The 27,334-nt window shown below is 45.6% G+C and overlaps 1 protein-coding gene across 1 annotated transcript; it reads left to right on the top strand.

The window, feature by feature from the left end:
- Positions 1 to 1,595: 1,595 nt before the first annotated feature.
- Positions 1,596 to 21,014, top strand: LOC110500756 (pyruvate kinase PKM). Its single transcript, XM_036960431.2, has 11 exons — positions 1,596 to 1,623; positions 3,575 to 3,749; positions 4,312 to 4,403; positions 8,607 to 8,738; positions 9,430 to 9,616; positions 10,009 to 10,279; positions 10,538 to 10,688; positions 12,480 to 12,632; positions 14,762 to 14,928; positions 19,708 to 19,889; positions 20,130 to 21,014. Exons 2-11 carry the CDS (start codon positions 3,599 to 3,601, stop codon positions 20,234 to 20,236), a joined length of 1,593 nt encoding a protein of 530 aa, XP_036816326.1. The 5' UTR covers positions 1,596 to 1,623; positions 3,575 to 3,598; the 3' UTR covers positions 20,237 to 21,014.
- Positions 21,015 to 27,334: the final 6,320 nt, after the last annotated feature.

Genomic DNA, 27,334 nt, shown 5'->3' with positions numbered 1-27,334 from the left:
GGTTTTCAGACGAATCAAAATTAAACATATGACTTTGCTAACAAATGATTGCTCTATTAAAAAATTATAACAAACTAATTTGCAGCATTACCGCAAAAAAATGGAAGTGGAAGGTGGAAGGGGGAGAAGTGAGGAACTTGTCTGTCGGCCCTGCATTAAAGACCAAAATTGGTTAAAGAAAATTGTGATGAATTAAAAAGTATACCGGTCCATTAGTTTACTCCAATTAGGGGAGCGATGATAGGGCTAGGGGGATCGGAGAATATGGGGGATTGGAAATTATGCAGACAATTACGTTGATAGGAGCCACACTCTATCTGCACTAGTAAAGCTCATCTACCTGTGCCCTCAAATGAGACAAATGCATAGAGATAGATAAGAGGACTCATCTTCATATCTGTGCCCGCAAATGAGACAAATGCATAGAGATAGAGAGAGGACTCATCTTTATATCTGTGCCATTATAGCGTATGTGACAGCATTGGCAGCGCTATTGAGGCTACAACCCATAGGAATCCCCACCCAGATGACGACGTTAATAACTACTTTAAAATGGTGGAAGCCCTCAATGGCACTGCCCATGCTAAAATGGCCCTTTGGCCGCTAGAGGCCTCTATCATTCTCTGTGGGGTGACTCTATTACCATCCAATCATTAGGGAACATATTCTCTACATACAAATGTAACAACAGACTGAGCGCGCCAGACTTGAATCAACGATACAGATGTAACCCAGTGCTATTTAATGTTTTACTCTGACCAGCACTAGTGCTTGCAATTCAAATTTACATGTGCATTCTACAGGTCACGTTTTCTCAAGGCACACAAATGTGCCACAGCACACTGGTTGGGAACCACTGCAGTATACAGTAGAATAGCCCATGCTTATTTGTATGTTCGGTATGAATGCAATTCATTGACTGGGCACCTGTACTTTTCACTTTTGGTTTTTATTTTTTATATATTTATTATTTATTGTGATAAAAATGTCAAAGTAAAGCAAGCGACCAATGTCAAAACACATTCAAACTACTTTTTGATTACAAAAGTTTATTTTCACGATAATAGTGTTCGACTTAGACTCATTTGGGGGAATTTTAGACTGTCCAGACAATACTTTCTATTCTACATAATCCATAAAACAGACCAGGAAAACGCACCCCCTGCTCTGCTCTAGTCTCGACAACACGAACTAACTACTACCTTCAGTTGAACTCACTATCCATGGTGTCTTTTGTAAACATACCTCCAGTTCATATTTTAAGTAGCACAGGGAAGCTTTCTGATTTGTCAACGAGAAGGCCCTAGAACGCTTGTATTTATTTTTTAAGTAACGTTCCTCTCTGCTGGTGAAAATTATGTCTATAATCCCCCAAAATACTCGTAGACTTTAACATATATCATACTAAATACATATTTTTATCAATACTTAAACATGTGTTGTACAATTAACGGATTATAACTGGAATATCGGCATTACCGTTCCGCCCTATAGTCACCCCACGTGACATCGGAGGGATACCCTATGTTCGGCTGGGGAAGTAGTCCCGGTCAGTTGGGGGGGTTATCTTTCGCCAGAGCTCGGCTGGTGGGCGCATTGGTCCCTGCAACGTTCACCCGGTAGGTGAGTCACTGCGTCCTCATCTGGAAATGGTCAACTTTACATTTATCATAAGATGGACAATTATTGCTAAATAATATTGACATAGCTGCCTTGAGTTAATTACATTGTTCTATCAGTTTTGGTTATAGACAAGTTGTAATAGACTTTTAACTATTAATTGTTACTTTACTTCCATAACGTTTTGAATCAAATTGTTATGGTGTGATATGGGGTATTTAGTTGTATATTTCAGTCTGAATAGCCTATTTGTGCACAATTAAAAGTAATGACAACTACTTATACCTGTGATACACATTTTTACAGTGAAATAATAGGGTTTGTTTCATGCATTGGGATACCTACATGACTGAAACTGAGCTACATTATTAAGCAAAACAATTTGGTTTTTGACATAAATATAATTGTAAGTCGCTCTGGATAAGAGTGTCTGCTAAATGACTCAAATTAAATAATACATTTCTATTTGACATGCACTGACACCATCCTGTCATCCTCAATGTTCCTCCTCTACTATAGCAACAACAAATAAATACATTAATCTATACTTCCTGTAAGTCAAAGAGCCAGGAACAATTTTACTATTTTAATGACATTGTATTCAGAAGCTTATCTTTTGATACGGTGTGCTAATAAACCACTGTTCAGTTTCACTAGAGCTGTAGGTGACATAGCCCGACCACTCGGTGTGCATTACTAAGCCACTATTCAGCTCCTGCATCATAGCTCTATAATTCAATATCCTCGTAGAGTAAAAAATAAAATCCTATAGAATGGAACCCACTTGGATGTTGTTGTTTTTTCTCTCCAAACTTGTGAATGAATCGATGTCTCACTGAAAGTCTGCTCACGCCAGTGACTGTGTCACCCAGATAATGTAGCTCTTCTTATAGGCAACAGTCTGCTAAGGTTTTTTATCTACAAGGAAAAAGGAGTAGCACTTTAGCAGTTGATAGCTGAACTGGTGTCATGATACATGTCAGGTTCTCTATGATAGATGGGATTGTGTCACAGTACATGTCTGGTTCTCTATGATATTTATGCCAACCTATGTGTATAATGTTGCTCTGACTAGTTAATTAATCATTTTGAGGTTGAAAAGAATAACCCCCCACGTTGAATTAATATGTGATATTTGCTAAATCCTTTTTGACAACTCAAGTTTCCCACCAACTGTGAGAACCACCTCCTACAAAAAGTGGCCACTGGCCAGTTCCTCTTCAAGAGCCTATGCCCCTGGTCATTATGGGTGACTGGAATGTGGGGGCGTTATCTGGGTGTGCCTGTCCGCGTGTGTGTGTGTGTGTGCAGTCACGCAGTCACACATGCTCTCATTGTTGCGGTCCTAGTTTGGTGGTGCTGCTACAGTGTGTGTGGCCAGCTGGCCAACTGAGTCCCTATCCCCTTCAGACTGTCAGGCTGAACTTCCAGAGCCACTGTCAGTTGACTTGGTGCACCTCTAACGTTCTAAAAAAAACTCTATTACAATATTCACAATCAATAAATCAGTAACTCAAGCGGAGTTGAGGTACATTTATGACAATTTATTATGAATAATCTCACCCCTCTCTCTGAAATGTTCCAGGTTTTCATTCTCTTTCACAGTATTAAGTGAACCCGAAAACTTCAGCTAGTACATTTTCCATTGCTACAGTATGTCTCTAGCATTAATATGCTATGTCTGTTGGTAGGTAGCATGGCAGTGCAAAGATCTAGTGTCAAAGCCTGATTCAGTGGGATAAACTCAGAGCAGCTGTGTAAGCCAAGTAACACACACACACACACACACACACTATAAATAGACTTGGCATGAAAAATGATATCAAGGCCTCTCCAACCTCTAACTTTCAGGAGTATCTAGAGAGGCTTGGTTCAATATGTCAGAGGTGGTTGTAGAACATTAACCCAGTGTCAAAAGATCTCCTCAACACCTCTATTCTCGCTCTCTCTCTAGGATTTCTCAGATACCGATCCAATCATGTCTAAAGGAAAGGATATGGGCTCTGCCTTCATCCAGACGCAGCAGCTCCACGCTGCCATGGCCGACACTTTCCTGGAGCACATGTGTCTTCTGGACATCGACTCCGAGCCAGCCGTGGCTCGCAACACCGGAATCATCTGCACCATCGGTACAGCTCAACAACACCCTTCCTCATTACTCACACCGCCCTCACTCCCTTCACTATTCACTACTTCCTCACCTCACTGCCCAACCCTACCTCACCCCTCATGGCTCCTCACTCCCTCACCACTGAACACCCTCACTACAATACTCTACCCAACATCCTGTATACACATGTATTTTGTGTGATGTGTGCCTACAGAAGGCCACAGAACTTTCACAGTAGGGGTATATCCCTCCAAACTACTTCACAGTAGGGGTATATCCCTCCAAAACCTTCACAGTAGGGGTATGTTCCTCCAAAATACTTCACAGTAGGGGTATATCCCTCCAAAACCTTCACAGTAGGGGTATATCCCTCCAAAACCTTCACAGTAGGGGTATATCCCTCCAAAACCTTCACAGTAGGGGTATATCCCTCCAAAATACTTCACAGTAGGGGTATATCCCTCCAAAACCTTCACAGTAGGGGTATATCCCTCCAAAATACTTCACAGTAGGGGTATATCCCTCCAAAACCTTCACAATATTCCTCTATAAGCTTTGGTTGTCTTCTTGTCCACATGCAGGACCCGCCTCCCGATCAGTATCCATGGCCAAGGAGATGATCAAATCTGGGATGAACATTGCAAGAATGAACTTCTCTCACGGAACTCATGAGGTCAGTAGTAGGACTACACTAGTACTGAAGGGAAAGGACACTAGTACTGAAGGGAAAGGACACTAGTACTGACGGGAAAGGACACTAGTACTGAAGGGAAAGAACACTAGTACTGACGGGAAAGGACACTAGTACTGAAGGGAAAGGACACTAGTACTGACGGGAAAGGACACTAGTACTGAAGGGAAAGGACACTAGTACTGAAGGGAAAGGACACTAGTACTGACGCCACCACAGCTGTTCTAGGATTTAGACTAGTGCTGAATTCCAAACGGACCCCATAGCCCTTACTTCCTGGCAACTCATGTTAGTCTGAAAGAATAGGTGAAAGCAATATGGTGACATTCACTCAGCCGAATATAAAGACCAGTTTGGATGTTGGCATACTATAACCTTTAGTGAGTCTGCAGCATCAGCCATCCTCATACTATAACCTTTAGTGAGTCTGCAGTACCAGCCACCCTCATACTATAACCTTTAGTGAGTCTGCAGTACCAGCCATCCTCATCCTATAACCTTTAGTGAGTCTGCAGTACCAGCCACCCTCATCCTATAACCTTTAGTGAGTCTGCAGTACCAGCCATCCTCATTGTGACATTATCACTGTACCATTTAAATGTCAGTCTGTAAGCTGACCTGAACGCTCTTACGTGCACTTTAGTGGCTCCTCCTCCTCCCTCCTCCTCCTCCCCCCTCCTCCTCCAACCTCCTCCTCCAACCTCCTCCTCCTCCAACCTCCTCCCTCCTCCTCCTCCTCCTCCTCCAACCTCCTCCTCCTCCAACCTCCTCCTCCTCCTCCAGTCTGTCTTCTAGTGCCGCCAGATGGCAGTCAGGGTTCTGGGGTTCACACTACTGACCTCTCCCCTTTAAAAGTCATGGCTTTTTGACCTGTTTCACCCTGGCTGGGTCGGGAGTGCACCCCCTAAACCATACAGCAGTATTAGATATCGAAGCGATACGTTTGATATTTGAATTCGTTGCCCCTTTTCAAAGGTCATCAGTACTGTTAATTACTTGTCCGAAGAAGACGTTCTACTCTGAAGTTCAGTACTGTTAATTGCTTGTCCGAAGAAGACGTTCTACTCTGAAGTTCAGTACTGTTAATTACTTGTCCGAAGAAGACGTTCTACTCTGAAGTTCAGTACTGTTAATTGCTTGTCCGAAGAAGACGTTCTACTCTGAAGTTCAGTACTGTTAATTACTTGTCCGAAGAAGACGTTCTACTCTGAAGTTCAGTACTGTTAATTGCTTGTCCGAAGAAGACGTTCTACTCTGAAGTTCAGTACTGTTAATTGCTTGTCCGAAGAAGACGTTCTACTCTGAAGTTCAGTACTGTTAATTGCTTGTCCGAAGAAGACGTTCTACTCTGAAGTTCAGTACTGTTAATTGCTTGTCCGAAGAAGACGTTCTACTCTGAAGTTCAGTACTGTTAATTGCTTGTCCGAAGAAGACGTTCTACTCTGAAGTTCAGTACTGTTAATTGCTTGTCCGAAGAAGACGTTCTACTCTGAAGTTCAGTACTGTTAATTGCTTGTCCGAAGAAGACGTTCTACTCTGAAGTTCAGTACTGTTAATTGCTTGTCCGAAGAAGACGTTCTACTCTGAAGTTCAGTACTGTTAATTGCTTGTCCGAAGAAGACGTTCTACTCTGAAGTTCAGTACTGTTAATTGCTTGTCCGAAGAAGACGTTCTACTCTGAAGTTCAGTACTGTTAATTGCTTGTCCGAAGAAGACGTTCTACTCTGAAGTTCAGTACTGTTAATTGCTTGTCCGAAGAAGACGTTCTACTCTGAAGTTCAGTACTGTTAATTGCTTGTCCGAAGAAGACGTTCTACTCTGAAGTTCAGTACTGTTAATTGCTTGTCCGAAGAAGACGTTCTACTCTGAAGTTCAGTACTGTTAATTGCTTGTCCGAAGAAGACGTTCTACTCTGAAGTTCAGTACTGTTAATTGCTTGTCCGAAGAAGACGTTCTACTCTGAAGTTCAGTACTGTATCAATGTATCGGCACTAGATGACGTTTCGTGTACATCTGTATCAAAGTTATAATTAGGTCAGGATTTCCCAGTCCATTCCGCGATTACTTCCATGACTGGACATTTTGCCTCAGGCCAGAAATAATGCACGCAATTCCATCGAACAAGTACTCGGCCTGCATTGATGATTGGTTGACTCGTTGAATCAGGTGAGCTAGTTCTAGGGCTAGAGATAAAACGTGAAGGTATGTCAAGGGTTAGCAATCTGACGCCGTAGGAGCCTGCAGCCATGTCACAGGGCAAGTGTGGTGGCACCATTTTAGCGTCTGTTTGGGGATGCTACTGGTGCATGAAAACTAAGATAGACAGAGCAACTCCCATTGGCAGGAACTTCTGACAGACATCTTCGGACATCTGAACTTATGTTTGTTTTACATGGCATCTGTCATGTGTTGAGGTCAGAGACATTATCAGAAGGGCAAAAGGAAACTCGACCTCTGCCTCTGGTCAGGTGGTCGGAGCAGATGTAAAATAGCCACGTCTCAGGTTCTCGCAGAACATGTTTAGATGGACCAGGAGCGAACGCTAAGCTACTTGGCTATGCTAAAATAGCTAAGACTTTGCTATTCTAAAATACCCCAAAGATAAAACATTTTTAAAAATCATTACATTTCAACCTGACTAATTGTCCTATGTCTGTCTACTATAGAGCACTGTTAAGTGAGTGTCATTGAGTCTCTGAGTCTCTGAGTCTGTCTCTCTCCTATAGGCAGAAACTGTTTAGGAACCAGAAGCTAGCTAACACTACTTAGTTATATTCTATGTGGCTATGTTTACATTCTACATGGCTAATCTACTTGGCTAACACTACTTGGTTTTCCTACTTGGCGAATCTACATGGTTATATGCTATGTAGCTATGCTACATGGTTATATTCTACTTGGCTATTCACCTTGGTTATATTCTACATGGTTATCCTACTTGGATATTCATGCTACGTGGCTATGCTACGTGGCTATGCTACGTGGCTATGCTACGTGGCTATGCTACGAGGCTATGCTACGTGGCTATGCTATGAGGCTATGCTATGTGGCTATGCTATGTGGCTATGCTATGAGGCTATGCTATGTGGCTATGCTATGAGGCTATGCTATGAGGCTATGCTATGTGGCTATGCTATGTGGCTATGCTATGTGGCTATGTGGCTATGCTATGTGGCATATTAAATTGCACTTTGCCAGCTTCTACTTAGTACTGTTGAGTGAATGTCGTTGGGCTTTCAACACTGATATACCAGGAGGCAGTGAGCATTTAATGGATGTACAGTGCCTTGGGAAAGTATTCAGACCCCTTGACTTGTCCGCATTTTGTTACGTTACAGCCTTATTCTAAAATGGATTATATAAAAAATATATGTCCTCATCAATCTACACACAATACCCCTATAATTTACTAAGTAAAATTAGGTTTTTAGAAATTTTTGCAAAAGAAAATATAAAAATAAGATATACCTTATTTACATAAGTATTCAGACAGTTTGCTATGAGACTCAAAATTTAGTTTACATTGATCATCCTTGAGATGTTTCTACAACTTGATTGTAGTCCACCTGTGTTAAATTCAACTGATTGGACATGATTTGGAAAGGCACACACCTGTCTATATATGGTCTGCCTGAAAATCGTCACACGTCTCTGAATGATTTTACTTTCCCTACAGTAAATCAAATCAAACTTAATTTAAAGTGTATTTTAAATCTCAACACACTTACCTATCTGAGCACTACGATTGGTCTGGCTAGTTGGCAAATCATCTGAAAGTTCCAAAGTTACATTTGGCGTTCCTCAGGTCTCTACGCTCAGACCCATATAATTTGTTTTCCACAGTATAGGCAGTGTCATGGCATGCTAAAACCTCTGATGTCTCTAAGTGATACTATCCAGGCTGTATCACATCCGGCCGTGATTGGTAGTCTCATAGGGCGGCACACAATTGGCACAGCGTCGTCCGGGTTTGGCCCTGGGTAGGCCGTCATTGTAAATAAGAATTTGATCTTAACTGACTTGCCTGGTTAAATAAAGGTTAAATAAATAAATTAAATACAAATATGACACCCCCTTCTTTTCCAGACTCTCATCGGTGTGGTGTTTAAGGGGGTGGGAATTTAAAAAAACAGATACATTTCTGTGTCAATGGGAAGAAAAAATATGATCTTCTGTTCTATTCAGTATCATGCTGAGACCATCAAGAATGTCCGTGAAGCCACCGAGAGCTTCGGTTCCGGCACCATCGAGTACAGACCAGTGGCCATCGCTCTGGACACCAAGGGACCCGAAATCAGGACTGGACTCATCAAGGGCGTGAGTAGTCATTCACCATGAACTAGTGTAAATCTTTATGAAAAATCCAACTTCAGTTCCAAGTGTATCATCACAAATGCACTTTACAGACAAATTAAAACAGAGACAAGCAGCTACGTTTCTTGACTGTAGTACCAAATGACCTAACCCCTATCGTGTAGGCCTACCTTTTGATTTGGTCAAAAGGAAGGCATTGGCCAAGCTAGGAGCAAGAAATACAACAACAAGCAATGATATCCTAAAGCTGATATACATCAACTCCTGTAAAACACTACTGGCATCAGAATGTATCTATTGATCATGAGCCAGGTCCTTCCCCATAGACATATACAGTACATGATACTATAATCCCTGTCCTTCTCCGTAGACATATACAGTACATAATACTATAATCCATGTCCTTCCCCATAGACATATACAGTGCATAATACTATAATCCCTGCCCTTCCCCATAGACATATACAGTACATAATACTATAATCCCTGTCCTTCTCTAGACATACAGTACATAATACTATAATCCCTGTCCTTCTCCGTAGACATATACAGTACATAATACTATAATCCCTATCCTTCTCCGTAGAGATATACAGTACATAATACTATAATCCATGTCCTTCCCCATAGACATAGACAGTACATAATACTATAGTAATAGTTGTGTAATCCATATGATTCTTCCCGTGTACAGAGTGGCGAAGCTGAGGTCGAGCTGAAGAAGGGAGGTCACATCAAGCTGACCTTGGACGACAAGTACAAGGACAACTGTGACGAGAAGCACCTGTGGTTGGACTACAAGAACATCACCAAGATCCTGAAGGTCGGAGCTCACGTCTACATCGACGACGGCCTCATGTCCCTGAAGGTCAAGGAAGTCGGTGAGTATCCTAGCAACATCCTACTGTAGCAACAGAATAACACTCTCACAACCTGACAAGTGACAGGAAGTAGCTACACGCTTAAACCAAAGTTAAGTCCTTCTACTTTGCCTGTTGAAACGTGTTACTGTACCGTTGTTCTGGCTGTGGCATTGTGATTGACACACATTATTGGGGCGGCAGGGTAGCGTAGTGGTTAGAGCGTTGGACTAGTAACCTGGAAGGTTGCAAATTCAAACCCCCGAGCTGACAAGGTACTAGTTCTGCCCCCTGAACAAGGCAGTTAACCCACTGTTCCTAGACCGTCATTGAAAATAAGAGTTAGTTCTTAACTGACTTCTTAACTGACTTGCCTAGTTAAATAAAGGTAAAATAAAAAAAATTGTCCCCAGGCGCTGACTTCCTGGACTGTGAGATTGAAAATGGTGGTACTCTGGGCTCTAAGAAGGGTGTGAACTTGCCCGGTGCTGCTGTGGACCTGCCCGCTGTCTCTGAGAAGGACATCCAGGATCTGCAGTTCGGTGTGGAACAGGGAGTGGACATGGTCTTCGCCTCCTTTATTCGTAAGGCAGCTGATGTACACGCCGTCAGGAAGGTGCTGGGAGAGAAGGGCAAAAACATCAAGATCATCTCCAAACTGGAGAACCACGAGGGCGTCCGCAGGTGTGTGTGTAGGGTGTGTGTGTGTAGGGTGTGTGTGTGTGTGTGTGTGATATTGAGAGAGGCCTCACTGACTACACGATAGTATTGTAGTAAAATGTATTAAGTACATTTACAGTACTTTCAAAGGCTAAAAAAAAGCAAGAGATCTCCACTTGAAGGATCCTACTGTCTTGAGCGTCAGTTTAGCCTCTTGGAAATATAGATACCCGATGCCGGATAATACTGACTTGTAATAACTATCTGTCTGTCTCTGTGTAGATTCGACGAGATCCTGGAGGCTAGCGATGGCATCATGGTTGCCCGCGGCGACCTGGGTATTGAGATCCCCACGGAGAAGGTGTTCATCGCCCAGAAGATGATGACCGGACGCTGCAACAGGATCGGCAAGCCCATCACCTGCGCCACACAGGTTCGACACGTTGCCCGCAGACTAGACCTCCTTATACATGACTAGACCTCCTCATAATGACTACTAGACCTCCTCATAATGACTACTAGACCCCCTCATAATGACTACTAGACCTCCTCATACATGACTACTAGACCTCCTCATAATGACTACTAGACCTCCTCATAATGACTACTAGACCTCCTCATATTGACTACTAGACCTCCTCATAATGACTACTAGACCTCCTCATAATGACTACTAGACCTCCTCATAATGACTACTAGACCTCCTCATAATGACTACTAGACCTCCTCATAATGACTACTAGACCTCCTCATAATGACTACTAGACCTCCTCATAATGACTACTAAACCTCCTCATAATGACTACTAGACTTCCTCATAATGACTACTAGACCTCCTCATAATGACTACCAGACCTTCTTATACATGACTACTAGACCTCCTCATAATGACTACTAGACCTCCTCATAATGACTACTAGACCTCCTCATAATGACTACTAGACCTCCTCATAATGACTACTAGACCTCCTCATAATGACTACTAGACCTCCTCATAATGACTACCAGACCTTCTTATACATGACTACTAGACCTCCTCATAATGACTACTAGACCTCCTCATAATGACTACTAGACCTCCTCATAATGACTACTAGACCTCCTCATAATGACTACTAGACCTCCTCATAATGACTACTAGACCTCCTCATAATGACTACCAGACCTCCTCATAATGACTACTAGACCTCCTCATAATGACTACTAGACCTCCTCATAATGACTACTAGACCCCCTCATAATGACTACCAGACCTTCTTATACATGACTACTAGACCTCCTCATACATGACTACTAGACCTCCTCATAATGACTACTAGACCTCCTCATAATGACTGCTAGACCTCCTCATAATGACTGCTAGACCTCCTCATAATGACTACTAGACCTCCTCATAATGACTACTAGACCTCCTTATAATGACTACTAGACCTCCTCATAATGACTACTAGACCTCCTCATAATGACTACTAGACCTCCTCATAATGACTACTAGACCTCCTCATAATGACTACTAGACCTCCTCATAATGACTACTAGACCTCCTCATAATGACTACTAGACCTCCTCATAATGACTACTAGACCTCCTCATAATGACTACTAGACCTCCTCATAATGACTACTAGACCTTATACATGACTACTAGACCTCCTCATAATGACTACTAGACCTCCTCATAATGACTACTAGACCTCCTCATACATGACGACTAGACCTCCTTATACATGACTACTAGACCTCCTTATACATGACGACTAGACCTCCTCATAATGACTACTAGACCCCCTCAGACATTAGCATGTCACTGTGTTCTGTTATATTCGGCACACGTGACAAAAAAACTGATTAGACCCCCTCATACATGCTTCTTTTCCATCCCTGTCACCCAAAGCACACCCAAAACACACCCAAAGCACACCCAAAACACACCCAAAGCACACCCAAAGCACACCCAAAACACACCCAAAGCACACCCAAAGCACACCCAAAGCAGGGTCTGATAACCTGTTAAGACTCAAATACACTGAATTCAATGGCAGATAACAGCAGGGTTCCTAGTCCGGAGTGTTTGAGGTTTAAGAGGACCTCTGCTTTGACGAAACCTTAGAGGAAAGGGCTTTATGCCTAATAAGGGCAGTCTCTATAAATGAATCGATGTAAATAATCTATCCTGTCGTTGATTGGTGCCTAATGATCTCTCCTCTCTCTCCTGATTGGTCCAGATGCTGGAGAGCATGATCAAGAAGCCCCGCCCTACTCGTGCTGAGGGTTCCGATGTCGCCAACGCCGTTCTGGACGGCAACGACTGCATCATGCTGAGTGGTGAGACCGCCAAGGGAGACTACCCACTTGAGGCTGTCCGCACACAGCACAAGGTGAGAGACTGAGAGCAGAGCGCCCCCCCCCCCCCCCCCCCTCTCTATAGGTCTTGCCTTGGCTCCTCCCAACACAAGGTGAGAGACTGAGAGCAGAGCGGCCCCCCCCCCCCCTCTATAGGTCTTGCCTTGGCTCCTCCCAACACAAGGTGAGAGACTGAGAGCAGAGCAGAGCGCCCCCCCCCCCCCCCCCCCCCCCTCTATAGGTCTTGCCTTGGCTCCTCCTAGAGACAGAGCAGAGCGGCCCCCTCTATAGGTCTTGCCCTGGCTCCTCCCAACACAAGGTGAGAGACTGAGAGCAGAGCGGCCCCCCCCTCTATAGGTCTTGCCCTGGCTCCTCCCAACACAAGGTGAGAGACTGAGAGCAGAGCGGCCCCCCCCCTCTATAGGTCTTGCCCTGGCTCCTCCCAACACAAGGTGAGAGACTGAGAGCAGAGCCCCCCGGCCCCCCCAATAGGTCTTGCCTTGGCTCCTCCCAACACCAGCACAACATCCACAATGTTTCCTGTAGCAGCCCTGCGAGCCACTGATTCAAAGTTCATGAGTGGTCAATGTGATCAGGTTTCCATCCAATTGGGCGACCAGGTTTTTCATCCGAATATGACTCAAATCTGCATGTAAAAAACCCAATATGCTGGTTTTCCCACCAGAGCTGTGTTTCCATCAACATTTGACTTGCTGCAGATGTAAAGGCTGTGATGGCGTCGTCCGCGTCGTCCAGCTCGTCACCGTGGACTTTCACCAAACCTGTGAAGTTTTTATTTCATCACCTAATAAACTGCTTTTCCCGACAAGTCGTAATATATATCAATATTTGTGCATAATTAATTTTACAGACACAAATAAAACATCCCGCCCTTGGCTAGCGTATTTTGTTTTGTAAACATTTTAGAAAATGTTCTGTTTCCGTCAGGCCTGTCATATACTTTACTCCCACGCGGCTGGACACCTGGTTATAGACAGAATCGTCCCAGCAAACCGCAACACAGGGTCAACGTTGAGACAACGTTGTGGTGTTGGTTGTGTTTGCCGGGCTGCCTCAGGGGAATTAACAAAAAGTAGCTGTAATAAAACAGTAATGTATTTCTGTGTGTTTTTGGTTTGTGATCTATGTACTAACGGCTTCTACACACTCACCATGCTACTGGCTCTGTGTGTTACTACTTCTCCTCCATCCCTCTGTTCTCTCTCTCTCCATCCCTCTGTTCTCTCTCCATCCCTCTGTTCTCTCTCCATCCCTCTGTTCTCTCTCCTCTCCATCCCTCTGTTCTCTCTCCTCTCCATCCCTCTCTTCTCTCTCCTCTCCATCCCTCTCTTCTCTCTCCTCTCCATCCCTCTGTTCTCTATCCATCCCTCTGTTCTGCCCCATCCCTCTGTTCTCTCCCCTCTCCATCCCTCTGTTCTCTCCCCTCTCCATCCCTCTGTTCTCTCTCCTCTCCATCTCTCTGTTCTCTCTCCTCTCCATCTCTCTGTTCTCTCTCCTCCCCCTTCTGTCTGTTCTCTATCCATCCCTCTGTTCTCTATCACTGCATCTGTTTTCTGCATCATGTTGCATTGGATGGGGACGTTGGGGTCGTGAGATTGCTCAATCAGCATGTGTCTGAGGATCAGCATCACAACACCTCAGGTATGCAGACCACAGTGATTCTATATTTACTAGTGGACTAGAGGAGACTGCCTCTCTTTTATGTTCCCCTTGCCCCTTCAGAGAAACTAGAATGAATCTAGCTTTTGAATGTTGCTGTATGAGTCTGTACAACTGTATGACTGTTGCTGTCTGACTGTTGCTGTCTGAATCTGTACGACTGTTGCTGTCTGAATCTGTACGACTGTTGCTGTCTGAATCTGTACGACTGTTGCTGTCTGAATCTGTACGACTGTTGCTGTCTGACTGTTGCTGTCTGAATCTGTACGACTGTTGCTGTCTGAATCTTGAAGTTTTTCATTCCCTGGACTTTACATTAGTGGTGTACCAAACCAACTAGCTTAGAAAAAGGCAGAGCCACGAACAATGAGTCATTCTGGTCTAAATCTGTACCGACCTTCATTGCATGTTTTCTGTTCATTACTGTAGTTGAATAGCAGGATTCTGACACCTCTCTCTCTCTGTCGCTCTCGCTCTCTCCCAGATTGCTCGTGAGGCAGAGGCCGCCATGTACCACAGGCAGATGTTTGAGGAAATCCGTCGTACCTCTCACCTGACCCGTGACCCCACTGAGTCCGTTGCCATTGGCGCCGTCGAGGCTTCCTTCAAGTGCTGTGCCAGTGCCATCATCGTGCTCACCAAGACTGGCAGGTACGAACCAGAGTCACACAGCAAACCTCTATACTTCTCCAACCTGCTTCTGAGGGGAAGGACAGACATGTACATGACGTTATTGACACCTTCTCTGAGCCCAGTCAAATTCCCTGTTCACACTGCTGAGCTGAACCGAGCCGAGCCGTGCTAGTCTGGTTACGCATTCACCACAGGTGCTGGAGATTTTAGTTGATTTAATCTGAGAACGCAGGTGAGGGAAGATGTTCTGTTCTGTACTCATTTTCTGTTCAGTTTCTGTTCACAAGAACCACGTCCTTAACCATAACTCTCCCATCATCCTCCCCTCTCACCTCAGCCCTGTAGCAGATACCCAGAACTCTCCCAGCCCTGTAGCAGATACCCAGAACTCTCCCAGCCCTGTAGCAGAGACCCAGAACTTTCCCATCATGCCCTCTCTCACCCCAGCTCTGTAGCAGAGACCCAGAACTCTCCCAACCCTGTAGCAGAGACCCAGAACTTTCCCATCATGCCCTCTCTCACCCCAGTTCTGTAGCAGAGACCCAGAACTCTCCCAACCCTGTAGCAGAGACCCAGAACACTCCCAACCCTGTAGCAGAGACCCAGAACTTTCCCATCATGCCCTCTCTCACCCCAGCTCTGTAGCAGAGACCCAGAACTCTCCCAACCCTGTAGCAGAGACCCAGAACTTTCCCATCATGCCCTCTCTCGCCCCAGTTCTGTAACAGAGACCCATAACACTCCCAACCCTGTAGCAGAGACGCAGAACTCTCCCATCATGCCCTCTCTCACCCCAGTTCTGTAACAGAGACCCAGAACTCTCCCAACCCTGTAGCAGAGACCCAGAACTCTCCCATCATGCCCTCTCTCACCCCAGTTCTGTAACAGAGACCCAGAACTCTCCCATCATGCCCTCTCTCACCCCAGCTCTGTAGCAGAGACCCAGAACTTTCCCATCATGCCCTCTCTCACCCCAGCTCTGTAGCAGAGACCCATAACTTTCCCATCATGCCCTCTCTCACCCCAGTTCTGTAACAGAGACCCAGAACTCTCCCATCATGCCCTCTCTCACCTCAGGCCCAGTCTGTGTAGTCCTTTGTGTCACTTAAACCCAATTCATAGATGCTAACCATCTTTAGCACCTATTGATGAAGGTGTCTTCTTCCTGGAGGGACTTTGGTTAAGAGCCCCTACCTATTGATGAAGGTGTCTTCTTCCTGGAGGGACTCTGGTTAAGAGCCCTTACCTATTGATGAAGGTGTCTTCTTCCTGGGGGGACTCTGGTTAAGAGCCCCTACACTCGCTCTAAACGCGAACACGCATCGCTTGGGAAACATAAAGAACGTATCTTTCATATCAGCAAGAAGGCAAAAGGTTAAATCACTACACACCTTTATAGGGATCCAGACGGACAACAGATATTTCTAGCATGTTCCTCGAAAACCTGTGTGTAACGGAAGAAGGTCGCCAGAAACGTGTTGTCACTGAAAAATACTGTCGTCTGCAACTTATGAAGCTGGTTAAAACTGTGAACAGCAAGTGTATATTTAGCATTTGTTAAATTATTATTTTGATGTGATATGAAAGTAAAGGGATTTATGTTTCTAGAACCGTATCGCAATTGAGAATCGATTCACGTTTAGGTGGAATATTTGGCTGTTTTGGTTGGCAGAGCCAGTTTACCTCAGAAGAGAAGTGCGTTGGACCTTAGGGTGTAACGGTAGACTCCTTAAGAGTACATTCTCCTTAGTGTGTCTCCAGATTTCTCCCATGCTTTCTCCCATGGGTCTATAGCAGAGACCCATGACTTGTTCCCAACCTTTACAGTCCTGAACCCTGACATTTAGGAAGTTAAATATAACTCTCCACTACTGTCCTCTTCACTCCTCTCCTGTCACTCACTACACTCCATTTCTACTCCACTCCACTCCTCTCCCCTCCTTCTCCACTCCTCTCCTGTCCCTCACTCCACTCCTCTCCTGTCCCTCACTCCACTCCTCTCCTGTCCCTCACTCCACTCCTCTCCTGTCCCTCACTCCACTCCTTCTCCTGTCCCTCAATCAACTCCTTCTCCTGTCCCTCAATCATCTCCTTCTCCTGTCCCTCAATCATCTCCTCTCCTGGCCCTCACTCCACTCCTCTCCTGTCCCTCACTCCTCTCCTCTCCCCTCTCCGCTCCTTCTCCTGTCCCTCACTCCACTCCTCTCCTGTCCCTCACTCCTCTCCTCTCCCCTCTCCGCTCCTTCTCCTGTCCCTCACTCCACTCCTTATCCTTTCCCTCACTCCACTCCTCTCCTGTCCCTCACTCCTCTCCTCTCCCCTCTCCGCTCCTTCTCCTGTCCCTCACTCCACTCCTCTCCTGTCCCTCACTCATCACCTCTCCTGTCCCTCACTCCTCTCCTCTCCTCTCTCTGCTCATTCTCCTGTCCCTCACTCCACTCCTCTCCTGTCCCTCACTCCACTCCTCTCCTGTCCCTCACTCCACTCCTCTCCTGTCCCTCACTCCTCTCCTCTCCCCTCTCCGCTCCTTCTCCTGTCCCTCACTCCACTCCTCTCCAGTCCCTCACTCCACTCCTCTCCCCTCTCCGCTCCTTCTCCAATCAGAGTCAACCTGCACCACTATACAGTATTGGCCAGAGGAGGCTGGTGGTGGGATCTATAGGAGGATGGGTTCTTTGTAATGGCTGATGTGTGTTCCATTTTATTCCATCCCAGCCATTTTATAGCGGTTCCCACCAGCCTCCTCTGGTACGGACACTGTACAGTAGTCAGCTGTGTACTAAATGTGACAACATTTTGATAGAATACTGTCAACCTACAGTACTGCTGTCCGGAGTTTGGATCTTGGATTGATACAATGTTACATTAGATATAGTATAATGGTACATTAGATATAGTATAATTGTACATTAGATATAGTATAGTTGTTACATTAGATATAGTATAGTTGTTACATTAGATATAGTATAATATATTAGGTATAGTTGTTACATTAGATATAGTATAATTGTTACATTAGATATAGTATGTTACATTAGATATAGTATAGTTGTTACATTAGATATTGTATAGTTGTTACATTAGATATAGTATAGTTGTTACATTAGATATAGTATAGTTGTTACATTAGATATTGTATAGTTGTTACATTAGATATTGTATAGTTGTTACATTAGATATAGTATAGTTGTTACATTAGATATTGTATAGTTGTTACATTAGATATAGTATAGTTGTTACATTAGATATAGTATAATGTTACATTAGATATAGTATAATGTTACATTAGATATAGTATAATGTTACATTAGATATAGTATAATGTTACATTAGATATAGTATAGTATTACATTAGATATAGTATAATAGTTACATTAGATATAGTATAGTTGTTACATTAGATATAGTATAATGGTACATTAGATATAGTATAATTGTTACATTAGATATAGTATAATTATTATAATCTACAGTGTCTTTCTCTAATGTGCTACATAATAATTACGGTTTTAAGTTTACCATGAAGCAGTTTTTTGTCACGATGGTCATAATGATTGGACCAAGGCGCAGCGTGCGTAGAGTTCCAGATATTTTAATAAATCAAAACTCACCAAACAAAACAATAAAGCACAAATGAAATGTGAAGCTACTGGTGTGCACACAGGCAACTATCTGTAGACAAGATCCCACAAATCACAATGGGGAAAATGGCTACCTAAATATGATCCCCCAATCAGAGACAATGATAAACAGCTGTCTCTGATTGGGAACCATACCAGGCCAACATAAACCATTAATCACCTAGATGACCCACCCTAGTAACTATCACGCCCCAACCAACATAGAGAATAAACAGCTCTCTATGGTCAGGGCGTGACAGTTTCACATAGCAATATGTTTTCATTCCACACCCTAACCTGCTGTTCCTTCCTGTGTCTGGTTCCACACCCTAACCTGCTGTTCCTTCCTGTGTCTGGTTCCACACCCTAACCTGCTGTTCCGTCCTGTGTCTGGTTCCACACCCTAACCTGCTGTTCCGTCCTGTGTCTGGTTCCACACCCTAACCTGCTGTTCCGTCCTGTGTCTGGTTCCACACCCTAACCTGCTGTTCCTTCCTGTGTCTGGTTCCACACCCTAACCTGCTGTTCCTTCCTGTGTCTGGTTCCACACCCTAACCTGCTGTTCCTTCCTGTGTCTGGTTCCACACCCTAACCTGCTGTTCCTTCCTGTGTCTGGTTCCACACCCTAACCTGCTGTTCCTTCCTGTGTCTGGTTCCACACCCTAACCTGCTGTTCCGTCCTGTGTCTGGTTCCACACCCTAACCTGCTGTTCCTTCCTGTGTCTGGTTCCACACCCTAACCTGCTGTTCCTTCCTGTGTCTGGTTCCACACCCTAACCTGCTGTTCCTTCCTGTGTCTGGTTCCACACCCTAACCTGCTGTTCCTTCCTGTGTCTGGTTCCACACCCTAACCTGCCGTTCCTTCCTGTGTCTGGTTCCACACCCTAACCTGCTGTTCCTTCCTGTGTCTGGTTCCACACCCTAACCTGCTGTTCCTTCCTGTGTCTGGTTCCACACCCTAACCTGCTGTTCCTTCCTGTGTCTGGTTCCACACCCTAACCTGCTGTTCCTTCCTGTGTCTGGTTCCACACCCTAACCTGCTGTTCCTTCCTGTGTCTGGTTCCACACCCTAACCTGCTGTTCCTTCCTGTGTCTGGTTCCACACCCTAACCTGCTGTTCATTCCTGTGTCTGGTTCCACACCCTAACCTGCAATTCCTTCCTGTGTCTGGTTCTAGGTCCGCCCATCTGCTGTCCAGGTACAGGCCCCGTGCCCCCATCATCGCTGTGACCCGCTGCGGCCAGACCGCCCGTCAGGCCCATCTGTACCGCGGTATCTACCCAGTGCTGTACACCAAGCCTGCCAACGATGTCTGGGCCGAGGATGTCGACCTCCGCGTCAACTTCGCCTTGGAGATGGGTGAGTAATGACATGGCGTTAAATTCCAATGTGTAATACGTAATACTGAACTTTATTTGTAGAGCACATTTCATACAGAAAGACCAAAATTGAAGTATAAGATTTGAAGATTTCTCTCTCTGTGACCGTATGATTATCAAATATGGCTGTATTTCTATGGTTGGAGAGAACCTTGGTGGCTCTGGAGCCCCACCAAAAGACCAGAAATTAACACCCCCGTGTCTCCCCTCTTCCCTCCAGGCAAACACCGTCACTTCTTCAAGTCTGGAGATGTCATCATTGTCGTGACCGGATGGCGTCCAGGCCCTGGTTACACAAACACCATGCGTGTTGTGCTTGTTCCTTGAACAAACTCCAAAGGACATTACTCCTCCCCCCTTTACCCATCTCCTGTTCCTATAACTCCTCCCCCTTTACCCATCTCCTGTTCCTATAACCCCTCCCCCAATACCCATCTCCTGTTCCTATAACCCCTCCCCCTTTACCCATCTCCTGTTCCTATAACCCCTCCCCCTTTACCCATCTCCTGTTCCTATAACCCCTCCCCCTTTACCCATCTCCTGTTCCTATAACCCCCCCCCCCCCCCCCCCCACCGGAAGACATCTATTTGTCCTCTACAATTCTCTAGACTCCACCTTTGTAACCAAGACAACCGAACAGCAACACCAGGCCACTTCTTCAAAGGACGTTTGGGTGGTGCCATTCATACACAGACAGTCACTTTCCAACACTCTTTTAATTCCTATGTTACTATTACATAGGTGTTTCACCTCCTGTGTCCAAGTCATCCTTCAACAGGTTACACACCCTACTGAAAACACACACCTGAGTTTTCACAGTGAACAATAGGAAGTATATGTTTTTTTTCCCCTTCTATATGTACATTGTACCGTAATCACACCTCTGCATGTCAGAGTCACTCGTTGTCAGTGGCTTTGTGGTCCAGTACGTTGACGTGGATTATGAATATATAACGAGGATCCTGCTCTATGTGGGTCTTCTCCTCACCTGGTAGACAGGTAAGACTCCACTGACATGTTGAAGGCAACGGTAACATCATGTTGTTGCTGAGGGTTATGGGGGATCTGGGCATGACTGGGTTTCCATTAAAAAGATGAACACCTGATTCTCTCCGTTGTTGTTGTTGTTTCCACCCCTCTATTAAGTTTATTAGGTATACTTTTGTTGACCTCAGATGTTGGCGTGGCGACAGTGTGGTTCATTAACATGTAATATAATAACATTTCTTATGCCGGTGTCGAAACCACCCAACATTTATCATTTTTTTGCGACACTAAAGATTGGCAATGAAAAGTAATGATGCGATTTCTGAAGCATTATGAAGTCACTTTTTAGAACCCATTGTCTGGTGCTATCACGGTCATTTCAGCAGACACGATCCTAACATAAGAGATGACACATACGCTTACTTAGTGGTCTCGGGTTGAAAGGGTTCCTGATTCTGGAGTAAAACTACAAAGTGTGTCTGAGCTTGCTCATTGGAAACACGTCTGGGGTGCGTTCAGTTCCATTCAACGTTTGCTACATTCCGTGACGGTTTGTATTGAACAACACACGTTTCCCCCAGAAAACAACAAACTTGAGAACAGGAGAAACGGGAAACACGCTGGTAAGACCTGACAAAAAACACAACGAACTGGCAACAGACAAACAGAACACGCAGGTATAAATACACAGGGGATAATGGGGGAATAATAGGAGACACCTAGTGGAGGGTGGAGACAAGCCGCTTGTCGTCGATACCTAGAGGTGGTCTTAAGAGGAGCGTACCGGGCTCTCTTCCAGGTACGCTGACAGCTGGGGATGAACATCTGGGCCGAGGGTATGCTGACTTCTTCCTCTTGCTCAGGGAAGAGCGGAGGCTGTTAACCCAAGGAACACTCGAAGGGCGAGAGACCAGTGGCCGAGCAGGGAAGGGTGTTCTGCCAAGCAGGACCAGGCTCTCGGTACCCCAGACGAGTGTAGCTGCCTGACTGGAGGTAGGGAGGATGGTCTCTGGATCAGACGGTGTAGCTGCCAGACAGGAGATAGGGAGGATGGTCTCTGGATCAGACGGTGTAGCTGCCAGACAGGAGGTAGGGAGGATGGTCTCTGGATCAGACGGTGTAGCTGCGGAGCTATACAAGCGAGAGAGGGCATCAGGCTTCACATTATTGGACCCAGGGTGGTGGGAAGTGGTCAAATAAAAAAATGAGAATATAACAAGAGCCCAAAAAGCCTGCCTTGAGTTAAGGTGCTTGGCGGTGCGGAGATATTACAGGTTCTTATGGTCGGTCCACCCTAAGAATGGATGTTCTGCCCCTTCTAGCTAGTGTCTCCAATCTTCCAACGCCATCTTGACAGCAAGAAGTTCCCGATTTCTCACGTCGTAGTTCCTCTCAGCGGGATTAAGACGATGGGCAGGAAAGCGCAGGGATGCAGCTTTTAGTCCCTTACAGCTGTAATCGCAGCAAAAGGTGGCGCTACAAAGTATTAACTTAAGGGGGCTGAATAATTTTGCAAGCCCAATTTTTCAGTTTTTGATTTGTTAAAAAAGTTTGAAATATCCAATAAATGTCGTTCCACTTCATGATTGTGTCCCACTTGTTGTTGATTCTTCACAAAAACATACAGTTTTATATCTTTATGTTTGAAGCCTAAAATGTGGCAAAAGGTCGCAAAGTTCAAGGTGGCCGAATACTTTCGCAAGGCACTGTATATTCTACTCAATATTGCCTGAATAAATGTCCAATCTTTCACTTCCTGTCTTTCATATGCAATAACAACAATCTAACGTCTTTCAGAGAAGTCTCACACCATCTAGTGGTTCTTTGTAAAAAAAAAAAAAATCCCAGAGCGGCGTTAAAAACCATCTAACTGAAGGCATTTAGTTTATCCATCAAAGCCACAGAGAAAAATACCATTAGCAAGTGTGTATATTAGCGTGACACGGATACATGACCTTGATAGTCATATGGTATGTACTAAACTGGTCTGACAGCTGCATTGCAGGCAAAATGGTAGCAGTAATCAGACAATTCCCAAAGCAGTGGCTTCGTTGGACAGGTGTGAATAACTACAGTATGAAATCAATTTAAAAAAAATATATATTTCTTATCATACACAATGTCAGATCCTTTTCTGTATATTCGATGACAGAAAGAATGTCCTGAAATAAAAACGAAAGAATATAATCCTGTCCATTTGACATGTCAACACTAGATGTCGCGGGGCAGTTAAAAACAGAATTATAATCCGGATTAAAGCTCTGTGACTTTTCTAATGGAATTTCAACAGATGTTCAAATCTCACGCCGTACCTACCCACTGCTCATATTTATACCGGGAATCACAACATCATAGACAGATGCCAGTCGTTCACCAGAAATGGGATTTTATTATTGCATCCAATTCAACATTATTCAAAAAATATATATATATATTATTTTGTTTATCATTGGTCGTCATGGAAACATACGGGGACGGGGAAGTCAAAAGGAACAAAATAAAATAAATATTTATGAAATAAAACACACAGTAACACATTAACACGTCCATCTTAAAGGTACAATCTGGGATCAGGAAGGGAATCGTCTACGTTGGAATATAATATAATGAATTCCAGATTGTAGCTTTACTAACTAGGCTGAGAGCTGATCTGATATTCATTCCAAATCTACGCGGCGCCTCTGTTGGAGAGGAGAGGGGTAGGACGGGGGGAGAGGAGTGGAGAGGGGTAGGATAGAGGAGAGGAGTGGAGAGGGGTAGGACGGGGGGAGAGGAGTGGAGAGGGGTAGGATAGAGGAGAGGAGTGGAGAGGGGTAGGACAGGGGGAGAGGAGTGGAGAGTGTTAGGATGGAGGAGAGGAGTGGAGAGGGGTAGGATAGAGGAGAGGAGTGGAGAGGGGTAGAACGGAGGGAGAGGAGTGGAGACGGGTAGGATAGAGGAGAGGAGTGGAGAGGGGTAGGACAGGGGGAGAGGAGTGGAGAGGGGTAGGATAGAGGAGAGGAGTGGAGAGGGGTAGGACGGGGGGAGAGGAGTGGAGAGGGGTAGGATAGAGGAGAGGAGTGGAGAGGGGTAGGACAGGGGGAGAGGAGTGGAGAGGGGTAGGATAGAGGAGAGGAGTGGAGAGGGGTAGGACAGGGGGAGAGGAGTGGAGAGGGGTAGGATAGAGGAGAGGAGTGGAGAGGGGTAGGATAGAGGAGAGGAGTGGAGAGGGGTAGGACGGGGGGAGAGGAGTGGAGAGTGTTAGGACGGAGGAGAGGAGTGGAGAGGGGTAGGATAGAGGAGAGGAGTGGAGTGGGGTAGGACGGGGGGAGAGGAGTGGAGAGGGGTAGGATAGAGGAGAGGAGTGGAGAGGGGTAGAACGGAGGAGAGGAGTGGAGAGTGTTAGGATGGAGGAGAGGAGTGGAGTGGGGTAGGACGGGGGGAGAGGAGTGGAGTGGGGTAGGACGGGGGGAGAGGAGTGGAGAGGGGTAGGATAGAGGAGAGGAGTGGAGAGGGGTAGAACGGAGGAGAGGAGTGGAGAGTGTTAGGATAGAGGAGAGGAGTGGAGAGGGGTAGGATAGAGGAGAGGAGTGGAGAGGGGTAGGATAGAGGAGAGGAGTGGAGAGGGGTAGAACGGAGGAGAGGAGTGGAGAGGGGTAGAACGGAGGAGAGGAGTGGAGAGGGGTAGAACGGAGGAGAGTTTGGAGAGGGGTAGAACGGAGGAGAGGAGTGGAGAGTGTTAGGACGGACGAGAGGAGTGGAGAGGGGTAGGATAGAGGAGAGGAGTGGAGAGGGGTAGGATAGAGGAGAGGAGTGGAGAGGGGTAGGATAGAGGAGAGGAGTGGAGAGGGGTAGGATAGAGGAGAGGAGTGGAGAGGGGTAGGATAGAGGGAGAGGAGTGGAGAGGGGTAGGACGGGGGGAGAGGAGTGGAGAGGGGTAGAACGGAGGAGAGGAGTGGAGAGGGGTAGGATAGAGGAGAGGAGTGGAGAGGGGTAGGATAGAGGAGAGGAGTGGAGAGGGGTAGAACGGAGGGAGAGGAGTGGAGACGGGTAGGATAGAGGAGAGGAGTGGAGAGGGGTAGGATAGAGGAGAGGAGTGGAGAGGGGTAGGATAGAGGAGAGGAGTGGAGACGGGTAGGATAGAGGAGAGGAGTGGAGAGGGGTAGGATAGAGGAGAGGAGTGGAGAGGGGTAGGATAGAGGGAGAGGAGTGGAGAGGGGTAGGACAGGGGGAGAGGAGTGGAGAGGGGTAGGATAGAGGAGAGGAGTGGAGAGGGGTAGGATAGAGGAGAGGAGTGGAGAGGGGTAGGATGGAGGAGAGGAGTGGAGAGGGGTAGGACGGAGGAGAGGAGTGGAGAGGGGTAAGTGGAGAGGGGTAGGACAGAGGAGAGGAGTGGAGAGGGGTAGGATGGAGGAGAGGAGTGGAGAGGGGTAAGTGGAGAGGGGTAGGACAGAGGAGAGGAGTGGAGAGGGGTAGGATGGAGGAGAGGAGTGGAGAGGGGTAAGTGGAGAGGGGTAGGACAGAGGAGAGGAGTGGAGAGGGGTAGGACGGAGGAGAGGAGAGGAGAGGGGTAGGACAGAGGAGAGGAGTGGAGAGGGGTAGGACGGAGGAGAGGCCTGGAGAGGGGTAGGACAGAGGAGAGGAATGAGAGGGTTAGGACGGAGGAGTGGAGTGGAGAGGGGTAGGAGGAAGAGAGGAGTGGAGAGGGGTAAGACGGAGGAGAGGAGTGGAGAGGGGTAGTAATGGAAGGTTGATCCACCACCAGTAGCAGGCCCAGTGACTGAGGAGTGACTGATGTGATTTATATCCCTGCCTATAGGGTCAGTCAGAGAGTCACTACAGGACTGTGAGTGTACACCTGCCCTCACCTGCCAGCTTAGGCTCCCAGGGACCCCCAGGGACCCCCAGTAACCAGGCAACTGAGGCGTTTGGATTGGATTCTCAAGGGCATGACCTTGCGATCAGTTTAATATTCGCCCAAGTCAGAGATCAGATAACAGGTCAGAGGTCAGATAAATAAAATAGTCAAACATAAACACGTTATTATATACACAAATAGCAGGATATATAGATATGGAGATACTGGGTGAAATCTAGAGGCCTTTGGTTTGTTGACCTTTTCAGAATAAAAGTAACCTTTTCAAAATAAGAGTTAGTCATTGATCAATCATGATCAATTAAATTCCTATGTCTGTGGACAACGTGATTTAGAGAACATCGTCAAGGCGACCAGAACAATCATTTCTATAACTGGACAAGGGGATAGTAAACCTTGTATAAGATAATAATAATGACTAGATAATCTTAAATCATAAAACAACGAAAAACAAAAGGAAAATATACAGAAAAATGACACCCAGGAATTTATTATCTTTGTTCTCAAAGTAACAACTTCTGACCCTTTTGATTTGGTGCAATATAAACATCATCGTTGTCTCTCAGACATTAAACTGTTCAGTGGTGACACCATTCACAGACCTTGGGCTCTATTCAATCCGTTATTTTTTAAATTCATTTTAAATTCAGCGTTACAGCTGTGATTGAATTTTAGAGGCCATGTTCCCGCGGTAGCTGAGACCGCATTCAAGGTAAACGCTGCATACATCGGCGCAATCTGAAAATGAACATTGCATTTCTACCAGCGAAACAGACTCAATAGAGCCCCTTGTGTATCCAAACCTGAGTCTTGTTCATTAGGCCACACAATGGAACATTTAAAAAATAAAAAAAAACATTTTTGCAACAGAAAACAAAAATGAGTCTTTCTTATTGGACAAGTCCAGATAGTCCCTCCCCGTTTCAGTCTGTTCTCTTCTGTTTGGTGCCTGATGAACACACCTCTGTCTCCTGTTTATCTCGTGTTTAAGTCGAGCGAACGTCTCTGTTGCCCATCTGTCCACTGTTGTTATGGACAAAGAGACTGTTCCTCTGACTGTACTGTCTGTATAGCCACACAAACACAAAGATTACTGTGTCGAGTCACTCCAACCAGTCCACACACAGACCTCACATGTACCTCTGTAAAACCTCTGTATCTTTATCGTCCCATAGGGTAAACAAGGTCATCATTCAGTAGGAAACAAGGTCACCATTCAGTAGGAAACAAGGTCATCATTCAGTAGGAAACAAGGTCATCATTCAGTGGGAAACAAGGTCACCATTCAGTAGGAAACAAGGTCCTCATTCAGTAGGAAACAAGGTCATCATTCAGTGGGAAACAAGGTCATCATTCAGTAGGAAACAAGGTCACCATTCAGTAGGAAACAAGGTCCTCATTCAGTAGGAAACAAGGTCACCATTCAGTAGGAAACAAGGTCATCATTCAGTAGGAAACAAGGTCGCCATTCAGTGGCTGATGTTCAGACTACAATGGCAGAAGTTGTTCAATTGTGTGCGTGTGTGTGCGTGTGTGTGTGTGTGTGTGTGTGTGTGTGTGTGTGTGTGTGTGTGTGTGTGTG

This window comes from Oncorhynchus mykiss, chromosome 2 (genome assembly GCF_057628025.1).
Source record: "Oncorhynchus mykiss isolate SJ-2025 chromosome 2, ASM5762802v1, whole genome shotgun sequence".
Taxonomy (NCBI): Eukaryota; Metazoa; Chordata; class Actinopteri; order Salmoniformes; family Salmonidae; genus Oncorhynchus; species Oncorhynchus mykiss.
The sequence above is the reverse complement of the archived record's forward strand: the minus strand, read 5'-3'. Positions and strand labels throughout refer to the sequence as shown.

Coding starts and splice junctions, on each gene's coding strand:
- LOC110500756 (XM_036960431.2), top strand. CDS start 3,599: ATGTCTAAAGGAAAGGATATGGGCTCTGCCTTCATCCAGACGCAGCAG. Junction 4,404..8,606: donor TCTCTCACGGAACTCATGAG/GTCAGTAGTAGG, acceptor TGTTCTATTCAG/TATCATGCTGAGACCATCAA. Junction 14,929..19,707: donor GTGCTCACCAAGACTGGCAG/GTACGAACCAGA, acceptor GTCTGGTTCTAG/GTCCGCCCATCTGCTGTCCA.